The sequence below is a fragment of the Camelus ferus genome, chromosome 9 (genome assembly GCF_009834535.1).
Source record: "Camelus ferus isolate YT-003-E chromosome 9, BCGSAC_Cfer_1.0, whole genome shotgun sequence".
Taxonomy (NCBI): domain Eukaryota; kingdom Metazoa; phylum Chordata; class Mammalia; order Artiodactyla; family Camelidae; genus Camelus; species Camelus ferus.
In genome coordinates, this window is record NC_045704.1 from 21,192,846 (window position 1) to 21,206,098 (window position 13,253).

A 13,253-nucleotide genomic window follows, 5' to 3' on the forward strand; every position below is an offset into this window, starting at 1 on the left:
GGGTGGCCCCAGATTTGAGCCAGGAAAGATGGGATGGGGAGGGGAAAACGGTGAAGAAATCGAGGACAGGACCCGCTGTGAGGATTAAATGAAGCCAGCATAGAAACTGCTGACTGTATATAGGCGTTTTTATACCTACAGCTAATACAGCATTTACCTGCGTGCCTGGCTCTGAATTTAAGTGCTTTACATGTATTAGCTCATTTAATGCTCACAACAGTCATTTGGGGGAGGTACTGTTATCGGCCCCAATTTACAGAAATGAAGCTGAAACCCAGAGAAAAGGAACACAAATAATTCAGTGTCCCAGCTGGTGAGTGACAGGACTGGGGTTTGAACCTAGGCCGCCCGGCTTTAAAGTCTGTGCTCTAAGGTTACACCACCTCTTGACCTACTGAATGATTCCAAGTTTGTAACTGGTACACGAATGAACGCAACTGGGCCATTAGCGCGTTGAGTTAGCAGTTTAGCCCAGCTCCAGGTCAACGGTTCCCCGTATTCAGCCTAAATTTGTGTTTAGCGCTGGGATCAGGTTTCTGATCAGCATGAATCACCGAAGGGACTACTTCAGGCCCTGCCCCCTTTTGTTTGGGTCTCCTGTTCAATCTCCTCCATCGCATCCTTTCCCTCATACCAGCACCACTTGGTGGATTCAGTGGTTGTGTTCTCCCTTTCCCTACTGCCAGCAACCTCATTCATAGTATCACAGTCCAGAAAAAAAAGAAATACTTGGTAATCCTGTTTGTCTGCTTTCAACTCCCAAGCAAGTACTGTGTTCCATTCATGAGTGTGTTCCCAGCATCAAGCCTGACATACAATGTGGGTAGGGAAGGCTCGAAAATTGAGAGGAAAGGGTGTTGGACGTTCACTGTCTTCCATTTGCAATGACCTGAGGATTAAGGAGGGTGGTAGATGTGGCAGGTCAGCCATGGGCAGTTGTGCCGGGAACAGGACGATTTGATGGGTCTGGTGGACCCGACAGCCCCTTCCTGCTGCTTCCCCTGGGGTTATGGATCTGGTGTCTCGGTACAGATTGGTCAGTGTTGAAGCCGCCAAAATCCGTGGTCCCTTTTCATTGTAGTGGCTGGGACAAAGTTGCTCAGCCCAGGAGTATGTTCCAAAGCCCCCTCTGCATCTAGGGTAGCTGCAAGACTGACAGATTCTCACCCATACAAGCAGAAGTGAAACGTGTAGATCAGGTTTTTAAAGAAAATGGTGAAACTTCCCGACGCTACCTTCTCCTGTTTGCCAGCTGGAAGCAGATAATTCCGAGCACACGGAAAGGATGGAGCCCCAAGATGGAGTCTGAGTGTGCGAATCATGGACATTGCTGCCAATCAGCCAGAGCCTCTGCATCAGACTGTAGTGGGTATTTGTTACAACAGCTGGTATTACCTTAACACATTGACCACCGTCCCCCTTTCCCTTCTGGGTCCCTTGATATTAAAGCTTATGTACCAGGTCATTCTAGTTTCCAATCTGTAATTGTGGTTGACTTGCACATAGCAAGTGGAGGTTTCCTATTTAGAAATTACCAGCATGGTCCCTTCCATTGCCATCAAAAACTTAAATGTTTCCCCATGTTGTGATGGGGAGAGCTTCTTCCATGCTGACAGCTGGACAGCATTCCAGCACACCCTGCCAGTTTGTGTTTAGATCCCCCACTGCAGTTTGGCAGATCCTCATATACAGTGATGCTGTGACCCTTGCTTGGAGCTCAAAGGTACGATCTAGGGTGACCAGTGTGTCTCGGAGAGCACGTGATCATCTTCCTGCCCCTTTCCTTTGGCCTCATCACATGGAGGTGCACACGGGGCCTAATCTTAAAGTGAGCCTCAGGTCCTCAACACTGATCCATTAGCTGAGCTCATTCTGCTGAACTTTGGCTGATCTTAGGTTGGTAGGTGCTGGGTGAGAATGTGGGGATATCCCCGCTGACGCTCTTCATTCTGACAACTCTGTCCCATGGAAGGACCTAAGCCTTGGGGTCCTTTTATAAAGTAACCAGTTTTGTTTTGTTTTGTAGGTTGACAGCTTCATTGATTTGTATGTGTGTGTGTATCTAGCCCTGGTAGGTGTTTGATGTGAATCTCTGTGTTTGTGTGGCTCCCCTGTGTGTGAGGGAGAGACTCTGTGCATATGTGACCTCTAGCGCCTGTGTTTTGGATGTGTCTCTAGTGTCTGAGCGTGAGTCCAGTGTGCGGATGATCTGTATACCTGAGTGTGTCCATGTACATTACGCTGGGCATCAGATATGTACACATCAGGCTGCCTGTGGATGTGAGCAGCTTCCTCAAGGATCCCTTCCGCTCTCAGGCATTTCAACCTCACGCTGCTTCCTGTGGTTGTTCCCATCACTGCCAGCAACTCCAGAAGTTGTAATTAAGTAACTGCAAAAATCAGGTAGAATCCCACAGATAGTCACCCCATCAGGAATCCCTTCAAGTTGCTAATGAGGGGGTACTGCACACGCAGACACGTATGTGGTGGATCAGGCTCCCTAGAACGCACGGGCCACATGTGCACACATCACATACCTGAGGGCACAGGGCTCTCTGCCTAGCTTTGCAATGTCTGAAGGACCTCATGCTACTTCTAAAGACTTGAGCTTTCTGTCTTCTTTCAAGTATTAAGTGAACGGTAAGGTCCCCCATACACAGGGACAGTGAGAACCACCTGCTGACCCCTCGATATCCCTTTCCCTCAGCTTCTGTAGTACAGGAACTTCTGAGAGGTGTCTAGGCGATGGCCACCCAGAATAAAAACTACATTTCCCAGCCCTCTTTGTGACCACAAGTGGTCATGTGACAGAACACTGCCCAATTAAATAGGAACAAGCTTTGAGTTGTTGGTACAGATTCCTTAAAAGCAAGAGTCTCCCCTCTCCCTCCTCTCTTCCTGGCGCCTGGAGCAGCGAGGGTGGGAGTCAGGAGCGGGAGATCCGTGGAGATGGAGGCTGGCCTCTGACATGGAGGGGTCACCATATTAGATCTTAGTGATTACATGAGAAAGAAAGAAACTTCAATCTTGTTTAAGCCACTATCATTTTGGGCTTCTTTATCATAACTGCACATTACATTAACTGATAAAGGACAAAGGAGAGCCTCATGGGCCTCCAGCTACTAGCTAAGGGATAAAGCCTCACCCTGCCCAACCTTGATTTCGCCCAGCCTCCTAGTTCACCTTCACCTACCCAGCTGTCCCCCAGCCCCTCTTATAATCATCAAGTCCTCCAAACACCTCCCAGGTTTCTGGCAGATTTAATACACAGGTCTCAAAAGTCAATGGCAACGGTGATGAGAATAAAATAAAAACAGGGTCGGGAGAGAGGGCCATGGGCACACATACGGAAGGGCAGTGAGTAGCAAGTCAGCTAGAGCAGGGGGATGCCCTTCCTTGGGCGTCACATCTCGTCCAACCCGTAGTCCTCCTCGGGGAAGTCCCCCACTGTCACAACGGATGGCTTGATGAAGGCGCCGTACTTGGCCTGGCATTCGAAGTAGCGTTTCCCATTCACGCTGCAGAGCACGATGAGGGAGGCGGTGTCAGGGGGCTCGTACACCGGATGCAAGTACAGGCGGGTTCGCCCAGCAGCACGCGCACGCACTTACACATCAATGCACACATATTCGTGTGCAGGCAGACACACACACACACTCACTCACCCGCTCACTCCTCAGTGGGCATCTTTACCTGCCATCGTTCTTCCCGAGTGGCTCATCATAGCGGACGCCAATCCAGTAGCCAGGCTTGAAATCTGTGAGTCCTGCCCAGGGGAGAAATGCCATTGAAACCTCTGGACATAGCTGCCCCCAGACTCGTGCCTGCCTGCTGAGTGTAAAGTCTGTCCTGGCACAAACACTCCCTGCTGCCACCCAGGACAACCGCCGTCTCCCGCCCACACCAATATGGTAGCCCCCTTCACTGGTCTCCCCATTCCTACCCCTGACCCCCTAGTCACTCAACACCCCCAGCCAAATGGGGCTTTGTAAAAATCAAAGCGAAGGGGGCAGGGGGTATAGCTCAGTGGTAGAGCACATGCTTGGTGTGCACGAGGTCCTGGGTTCAATCCCCAGTGCCTCCGTTAAGGGGGTAAAAAAAAATTTTTTTTTTAATTTAAGGGAAATAGTACCACGGCCTTGCCCCCACATTCCTCAAGGGCTGCCCATCCCACTCAGCATAAAATCCACACTGCTTATGGTCAAATGATTTCTGACAAGGGTGCCAAGATAGTTCAATGAGGGAAAAACAGTCTTCAACACAACACATCGGGACAAGTAGATATCCACGTGCAAGAGAGTGAAGTTGGACTCCTATGTCACTCCATACGCAACAAACAACTCAAAATGGGTCAAAGACCTAAAGGCACAATGCAACACTATAAAACCCTTAGAAGAAAATACAGGTATAACTCTTTGTGACCTTGGTTTAGGCATTGGTTTCTTAGCTATAATACCATAGGCACAAGTGAGAAAAGAAAAAATAAACTGGACTTCCTAACAGTTTAAAACTTTTGTGCTTCAAAGGACACTATCAAGAAAGTAGAAAGACACCAACCCACAGAATAAGAGAAAATATTTGCAAATCATATACTTGCTAAGGGCACTGTATCTAGAATATATAAACATCTCTTACTAGTTGTTATGGGCTGAGTTGTTTCCCCTCAGATTCACATGTTGAAGCCCTAACCTCCAGAACCTCAGAGTGTAACTGTATTTGGAGACAGGGCCTTTAGAGAGATGATTAAGTTAAAATGAGGTGGGATCTAATCCAAGCTCACTGGTGTCTTCCTAAGAGGAAATCTGGACAGACTCCAGGGATGTGCTCACATACAGAGGAAAAGCCTCTGTCCTTCTGAGGACACAAGCCGTGGTGAGGGGCGTCAGAAGAAACCAAACCTGCCAAGGCCTTGATCTTGGACTTCCATCCTCCAGAACTGTGAGAAATAGATTTCTGTTGTTTAAGCCACCCACTGTATGGTACTTTGTAATGGCAGCCCCAAGAAACAGCAGCAAAAAGATGAACCACCCAATTAAAAAATGGGCAAAGGATCGGAATAGCTATTTCTTTAAAGAAGATGGCCGTTAAGCACCTAAAAAGAGGCTCAGTATCATGAGCCATCATAGAAATGCAAACCCAAACCGTAATGCTCTCCCACTTCACATCCATTAGAATGGCTATGATCAGGAGGGAGGGTAGAGCTCAGTGGTAGAGTGTGTGCTTAGCATGCAGGAGGTCCTGGGTTCAAGCCCCAGTACCACCATTAAAAAATAATAATAATGAAAAATAAATAAATGAACCTAATCCCCCTCCCCAAAAAACAAAACCTAGAATAACAATTATAAATTATTAAAAAAAATAAAAAAGAATGGCTATGATCAAGAAGAGAGTAATAAGTGTTGGTGAAGATGCAGAGAAATTGGAACCCTCATTATTGCTACTGGGAACGTTAAATGGTGCAGCCACTGTGAGAAACAGTGTGGCGGTTCCTCAAAAGGTTAAACACAGAGTTGCTATGGGATCTAGCAAGTCACTCCTAGGCAGAGAGAAAGGAAAACACCTGTCCACCTAAAAATTTACACAAGGATATTCATAGCAGCATCATTTATAATAGTCAAAAAGTGGAAAGGACCCATCCTTCAGCTGATGAATGAATAAATAAAACGTGGTACTGCATACAATGCAACATTATTTGGTAATAAAAAGAAATACTGCTAAATGCTACAACATGGATGAACAAAAGGCCACATATTACGTGAGTCCATTTATATGAAACTTCCAGAGTAGATAAATCTAGAGAGACTGGACGTAGATTAGTGTCCACCTATGTGGACTGGGGGAGCTGGCCTTTCAGAAATGGGGAGTAGCTGCTAATGGTTATAGGGTTTCTTTTTAGGGTGATGAAAATGTGAATTGACTGTGGTGATGGCCGCACAATTTGGTGAATATACTAAAAACTAATGAATGGTACACTTTCAATGGGTGAGTTTTATGGTATATAAACTATATCTCAATAAAGCTGTTATTTGAAAAAAAAAAAAAAAAAAAGATCCACATTGCTCTCCACTATCTCCGAGGCCCAGGATGGCCCAGCCTCACCCAGGCCCTGGATCTGACATCTTACCTCTCCCCTCATTCCCTCCCAACTAGCCATGCTGACTTCCTTTCTCGGCCTCAAACAGGCCAAGCTTGTTCCTGCTTGTGGAACAAGCCTTTCCATGAGGAAATGGCCTTTGCACTCTCTGCTCCCTCTGGCTGGGATGCTCTTCCTTCCTTTTCTCCTCCACTTATCCCTTTCTTTCAGTCCTTCCTCCAGGAAGCCTTCCTGGATTACTCTCAAGGTGGGTATTTCCCCTCAGCCCACAAAGTCCCCTGAGATTCCCTCACCCCTGTCCTGGTCACTTCAGCCTGTGCTCCCCCCATCACAGACCTAATAATCCTGTCTGTTTCCCCATCTCAGCTCTGATCATTGTGCGCCAGGCTTTCATCTCAGAACCGATCACTCTGGCCTCTGCTTCCGCCATCACAACCCAGGTCACTCTGCTTCTGCATCCCACCTGCCTGCCGTGAATGTACTGGGTGTCAGTCAGCCCCTGGGTCCGTCTCCCCTGCTGCAGGTCTCCTGCAGAGCTGGGTCCCCCGACTGCCCACCCCAGGGCTGCGTACCTACATACATGACGGTGCCCCGGCGAGGGGGCTGCCCGGGCGCCCGCACCTCACAGCGGCTGCCCACGGCGATGGCCCGGGCCTGGGCCTCCTCCTCGCTGAGGCGCTGGGCGCTCTCGGCCTCCTGCTGTGCCCGTTCTTCTTCGTTGTATCGGCCCAGCTTGTTGCGCTTCAGGAAGGAGCGGACTGAGTCTGTGGGGGGAGGGGGAACGGGAGTCAGATACGGTCTCCCAGGGGCGGGGTGGGGCGCTCTGGTCTGATGAGATAACCTGCCAGCCCCACCTGGCCAACATTCAGAGAGAAACTCTTCCATTCTGGGTGTCGAAGGGCTGTCGCCCAAGCCCTCCAAGTCTCCCACCATAGCCCTGGCCTCTCCCCAGGACCCCTGGGGTCCCCACAACTGAGAAACTAAAGGGAAGATGCCTGTAGTCTTTCACATTTACTCCCTCTTCCCACATCCCTTCAGTATCATAGTCTCCTCCATCCAGCCCAAAACCCTCATCTGCCCCACTACACATTCTGATGTGTCCCCACACGCCTGCACTGACCACCGCACGGCCCTGTCCTCCGCATACTCTGCGTGCTCTGTCCCCTTCACCACGCCCTCAATGTGACCCTGACCATCCCACCGCCCACTAGACCTTCCTCTCCACTTTCCCATGGCCCTGCCTGCTCACACCCCCTCACACCTCCCAGCCCCGATTAGCACCCCACGCCCACCTACCCCCTACTGCTCTGAGACCCATCTGTCCCCAAATCAACCTCACCCCAACCCCTCCACTCTCTCATGCCTACCTGCCCCCACTGCCTCCGCCACTGACTTCCTCTCGATGTCCCTGCCTATCCTATTTGCCCCCCACAACTCTGCCCCCCACCCCCGTGTGCACCCCGTACCTTGCCTCTGGTCATAGGCTTCTTGTGAGATCTTGTATTTCTCCACCTTGGACATGTCCTCATACTCCCCAAGGCGGGCACCACTGTGGTCAATGACCTGCAGAGAGGGGAGGGAGGTCAGTGGGGATCAGGGTCTGGCCAGGGAGGCCAGGATGCTGTGGGGGGTGAGTGTGGCTGTACACTGGAGTGTTTTGTAGATTTAAGTCTCTCCTGTCTTGGAAAAACTGCATTCCTCTACCCTCACCCTTACTCCAGCCTTCTCTCCTCTCCCTGAGCCCAGCCGAAGGGGTGAGAGCAGGTGTCTACAAATGGCCAACTTCCCTTCGGCGCCTGCCTCCAGATGACCCCTACATGCTGGCATCCACATCCCTAATGGCCCCGGGACACTGGAACTGGAGGGCAGAGCTCGGGCCTTGCTCATGAGCCCTGCGGGCAGCGTGTCTATCCCCTCTGGGCCTCTGTGATCCACTTAGGCTGGCCCCAACTTCCAGGTCCTGGAGCATCTCTTCCTGTACCCTCCCCAACATTCATTCACTCATTGCCTGCTGAGCTCCTCCAAGGCGCACAGCTGGGCCTGGGCTGGGTACCATGGACACAGTGCAAAACAGATCAACCCCTGCCCTCAAGGAGTACTCATTCTGCTGGGAGATCCATCACAAACAAATGCACAAGATGTGTATTAAACCCTAGATGATAACAAGGTTCTATGCAGAAAGATACAACAAAGAGGCTTCTGAAAGGAGGGCATTTCTGAGACAAGGCCTGAAGGAACAACAGGCACAAAGTCTCAAATGCAGAAACTTCCTTAGCCCTTTGAGGAGCAGCAGGGCCAGTGTGGCAGGAGTAGCGTGAGCCGTGGGGAGGTGGGGAGACACAACAGATCATTGTAGACTCTGGCTTTTACCCAGAATGAGATGGAGCGACACAACAGATCATTGTAGACTCTGGCTTTTACCCAGAATGAGATGGAGCCAGGGAACGGCTCAGCCAGGAGTGCACTGATCTGACTCAGGGGTTCACAGGCTCCTTCAGCTGAGTGTGGAAAGCAGATGGAGGGGCATAGGGACAGGAGCCGGCTAGACCAGGGAGGAGGCTGTGTGATGGTCCAGGAGGGAGAGGATGGAGGCTGGGCTTGGGTGGGGGCAGTGAGGAGAGGAGAGTTTAGATTCTGGATAGTTTTTGTGGGTGGAGCCCACAGGGTCTACAGAGATGGGATGCGGGTGTGAGGAAAAGAGGGGGGTCACAAAAACTCTGAAGTTTCTGGCCTGAATCACTGGGCTAATGTGGCAAAACAGAAACGACCCTTATCTCTGGTCAAGGATTTTTAAGAATTTCTACTTTCTATATTAGGGATTTTTGTCAGTTTGAAGTTGCTGTCATTCATTGCTGCAAGAAATATAAGTGATATGTATAAATAGAAAAACAATTTTAGAAAAATTACAAATTCTCCAGAGGCCCCACCTCTGGGAAACCTTCCTTGTATGGCCTCAGTAGTCAGCAGCCTGTCGATACCTGAATCCATGTGTGAAACCTTCCTGTTTGAGGATGCCACTGCCCATGCCTGACCCACCAGTATCCCTAGGCTGAGACTGCCCAGTTTAGCTCAAAGGTAGTCCTATGGGCTCAGCACAATCCTGACCTGCTCCCACTATGGTCCAGGACGCATCACCTTATCTGGGCTATGGAAGCAGCCTCCTCCCAGGCCTCCCTATTTCTCTTGTCCTCCATAATCTGCTCTCCACACACAGTCAAAAGGAGCCCATGAACAACTGAGTCAGACCAGGATTCCCAAGCTCAGAGCCCTCCCCTCACTCCCACTTTCTTCCCACAATAGGAGAGGTCACTTTTCAGCCTCTAAGCCCACTGTGCCCCCTCCCACCTCAGAAGTGTTTGCACATGCTGTGCCCTCTTAGAGTACCCTTTCCCCTTCTTCAGTTAACTCTTCCTATTCTTCAGGCAGCACCTCCTCCAGGAAGTCCTCCTAGATCTCATTGCTGGGTCAGGTCCCCTAGTATAGAATTTCCTGGCTCTGTGATCTCCTCCTGCATGGCCCTCATCTCACTGACTCTTCACATTTGTTCCAGTGAGTATTTTAGCTAACACTGACCTCACGCTGGACAGAGCTGAAACAGAGACCTCATCAGACTTGGTTCACAGCTATATCCCTGACATAACACATGTTCAATGAACAGTTACTGAATAAATGAAACAGATAAAAAAGAACCAGTTCTCTGGGTACACTGACTTCTAGAGCCATGCAGAGTGAGGTAAAAATTCTAGCTATAGTTCCTCCTTAGGAAAGTAAATTCCATCCCGAAACTAAGTTTCCTCTTCTGCAAAACAGGGTTAATTATACTATCTTCCAACTCTTATTTAATGGACTCAACTCATGATTCAACAACAATTTGCTGAGCATCCTCTCTGTGCCAGGAACTGTTCCAGGAAAATGCACAGTATGTCACAGTGATTAGTATGAAGGACAAAAATCAAAGTGCAAAAGGGAGGAGGTTTAAATTTTATACTGAGGGCAATGAAGCCCTCACACTCAAAAAGTGACATTTAAATAAAGACTAGAAGGAAGGAGTGAGGCCATGTGGGCACTGAAAAAAGAGCCATTCAGGCACAGGGAATAGCACATGTAAAGCTTACTTGTCTGAGTTTTTTGGGGGGAGGCTGAGGATAGAGAGGATGATGTGAGCTGATGCATGCAGAGGTCCTCTGTGTCCTGGCTTCTCCCAACTTGTTCAGCCTCATTGCTCACCCTGACCCGCCTCACACTCTGTTCCCCCTGCCTGGCATGCCCCCTCACCTCTTCTCTTGGGTTGCCCTTTCCTCATCCTTCAGGTCTCAGCTCAGGCATCCCTCCCTTCGGGAAGCCCCTCCTGATACTCCCAGAGGGAGTCAGGCACCTCTTCTGGATGCCTCTAGACACCCTAGGTTTTCCTCAGCCCAGTCCAGACCACTCTGGCTGCCAGTGTCTGGTGATGTGTCGGTCTCTCTCCCTGCTAGACTGGGAGCTCCGTTAGGTTAAGGCCTATTGTGGTTATCACATGGTGCAAAGCACAGCAAGCAGCGGTTGAATAAATAGAAGAACTGGAGGGGAAGGATCCCAGATAGGAAGGCCTCACATGGATGCGACAGCCATCATCTACGGGGTAAGAGCCCAGCAGTGCATCTTCCTGATCCAGCTTGCTAGTAGAACTTGTCGTCAGGTCCATACAGTTCCAGTTCCATGCAAGAAGCAGGGCAGCCTACAATCAGCTGTAGTTTACCCTGTGGGGGTACGAGATACGGAGGAGAGAGGAAGAGGTGGAAGGCTGTCAGTGGACCCGCCCATTGCCATGAGGCTCTGCCCTTTGTATCAAGAACCATCCTTGCTCCCCCAAGAGACACACCATTTTGGACCCACCTGGTTATCCCTGGCCCCGTCCCCTTGGGTCTCGCCCCCTCACCCCGGAATATCTGATGCTTCCCTGGCTCCGCAACCATTCTCTGGAACTTCAAGTTCCCTCTGGCCCCGCCCGGCTAAGGTCGCGTTCCCCAAACTCCGAAACCTCGGTTCGTCTCTGGCTCTCTTCCGGCGTAGGGGAAGACCCCCTATTTCTCCTTGGCCCCACCCCTAAACACTACGCCCCGCCCCTCCGTACCCCGCCCCCACGGCCACACCTTGAACTCAGCTATGGTGAGGCTGCGACTGTACCGCTTCTGGGAGCGGAAGCTGTTGAGGGAACTGCTGATGAAAACGGTCACTGTGGGCGCCGACAAGCCCGTCACCTCCATCTCGCCGCGCCCTGCCGGGGCCCGCAGCCCGATCAGCCGCCTCACACCAGCTCCGCAGCAGCCGCCGCCGCCGCCGCCGCTTCTGGGATATTAGCTCCGCCCCCTCCTCCCTGGCCTGGCCAATCCACGCTCTCAATCCAGGAGGGTCCGCCAGTAGCCGCATCTCTTTTCCGCCCAGGAAGCGGGCTCTCCCGTGGTCTTGGGTAGGCCCAGCCAATCCTGAGAGAGCTTCCACGGTGCGCAGTTTTCCCAACAGCCACAAGGGAAACAGCCGGGGCGGACGAAGGCTGAAGCCGAGAAGGACTGGCAAGCGCTACCCGAGTCCCCGAAGGGTAAACTCGCGCATGTGCACTGGCCTTCAGCCTGCAGAGTAACGGCTTCTTCATTTTCGCTCAGCGCTTTGCCGATTACGTGACGCATGCTGTTGGCCCGGCTCTGGTATCACTCTATTCTGTAAACTGGAGAAGCGAGGCCCAGAAGGTGGAAGCAATTATTATGATATATCAAAAGACTGAAACAAGTAATTAATCAAACCTCAGGTCAGGGAGCCAAGCGCAAACCCGCCGGGAGCCAGTACAGTGTGCGCAGCTCCGCCCCTCTTTTGGCGAAGCTACGAGGTCTGATCCTTCCCGCGACCTGTCGCGCGGCGGAGCAAGCGCGGAAGGCCGTGAGGGCGGTGAGTCGCAATGGAACCCGACGGGACCTACGAGCCGGGCTTCGTGGGTATTCGATTCTGCCAGGAATGGTGAGGCCCGGCCAGCACGTGTGGAAGGGGAGCAAGTAATGGCCCCAGAACTGACCTCTGACCTCCCCTTCCCCACAGTAACAACATGCTTTACCCCAAGGAGGACAAGGAGAACCGCATTCTACTCTACGCGGTGAGCACGAGCCCGCCTGGCGCCCGGATCTTCCTTTACCCGGCAACGCGTTGCCAACGTGGCCCCGCCCCACTCCCTGTACCGCCCCCGATGCGCCGTTGTCTAGCCTCCCGACTGTACCCCTAGAGAACCCGACCCTCTTGTCTTGACCATCCGCGAAGTGATTCTCGAGTACACTCCATAATCCCAACCTCGAGACTCCATCCCCTAGTCTTCCTCTCCGGGGAAGACCCTGCCCTCCCTTCCAAACCCCATCAGGGATCTCTCCGTGACCCTCTTCCCGCCACATTCGCCCTCTCGCAGTGCCGGAATTGTGATTACCAGCAGGAAGCCGACAACAGCTGCATCTACGTGAACAAAATCACGCACGAAGTGGAGTAAGTGGCAGGACCGGAGCTTGGGGACGGGGTTGTTTACTTGGGAGGCCTGGTCCAAGCGTAATTATTCACCCTCTATTCCCTCAGCGAATTGACTCAAATCATCGCTGACGTGTCCCAGGACCCCACGTTGCCGCGGACCGAAGACCACCCGTGCCAAAAGTGAGCGCGCCGCTGGTACTGGGGAGGGAAAGTGGCTCGTCCTCACCAGTCGGAGAAGGGAGGAGGGAAGGGTATGGCGGGCTGAGTGGCTGTTCCCTTAGGTGCGGCCACAAGGAGGCGGTGTTCTTCCAGTCACACAGTGCCCGGGCCGAGGTGAGTGGCGCGGGCCGGGCTTTCTGGGTGATCTGGGTCTGGTCCTTCCCGGCGGTAGGGATACCAGAATTGGAGGGACCCTGCCCTTCCTGGCAACCTGAGGTGGACCTTTAGCAGTGGGGAAAGCCTCCTGGTCGGTTCTTCTGGGGTGAGGCTCCTCTGCATGGAGGTGTTGTACTTTCCTGAGGGTCCAGACCCTTCCTAACTGTGCATCCTTCTACCAGGACGCCATGCGCTTGTACTACGTGTGCACGGCCCCACACTGCGGCCACCGCTGGACCGAGTGAACCATCCTCCCACTGTGTAATAAAAGCAGTGTTCTGTGTGCGCATGTCTTCTGTTT

At 51.8% G+C, this 13,253-nt stretch overlaps 2 protein-coding genes and 1 non-coding gene across 4 annotated transcripts; 2 read left to right on the top strand and 1 right to left on the bottom strand.

Annotated features, from left to right (window-relative positions):
- Positions 1-3,243: 3,243 nt before the first annotated feature.
- TBCB (tubulin folding cofactor B) lies at positions 3,244-11,480 on the bottom strand. Its single transcript, XM_032488120.1, is given in 7 exon segments — positions 3,244-3,518; positions 3,694-3,766; positions 6,667-6,858; positions 7,561-7,657; positions 10,689-10,754; positions 10,756-10,833; positions 11,227-11,480. Coding segments are annotated over 7 exon segments (735 nt in total). The 5' UTR covers positions 11,341-11,480; the 3' UTR covers positions 3,244-3,403.
- TRNAT-GGU lies at positions 4,013-4,084 on the top strand. Its single transcript has one exon. It is a non-coding gene; the product is annotated as a tRNA-Thr (tRNA).
- A 134-nt stretch (positions 11,481-11,614) lies between the features above and the next one.
- Positions 11,615-13,237, top strand: POLR2I (RNA polymerase II subunit I). 2 transcript variants are annotated; one of them, XM_006184428.3, is made up of 6 exons: positions 11,615-12,085; positions 12,164-12,218; positions 12,522-12,595; positions 12,683-12,757; positions 12,859-12,910; positions 13,135-13,237. In XM_006184428.3, exons 1-6 carry the CDS (start codon positions 12,027-12,029, stop codon positions 13,195-13,197), a joined length of 378 nt encoding a protein of 125 aa, XP_006184490.1. In that variant the 5' UTR covers positions 11,615-12,026; the 3' UTR covers positions 13,198-13,237. The 2 variants fall into 2 exon arrangements, with proteins under 2 accessions (XP_006184490.1, XP_014414523.1); XM_014559037.2 differs by having other exon boundaries at positions 11,615-12,016.
- Positions 13,238-13,253: the final 16 nt, after the last annotated feature.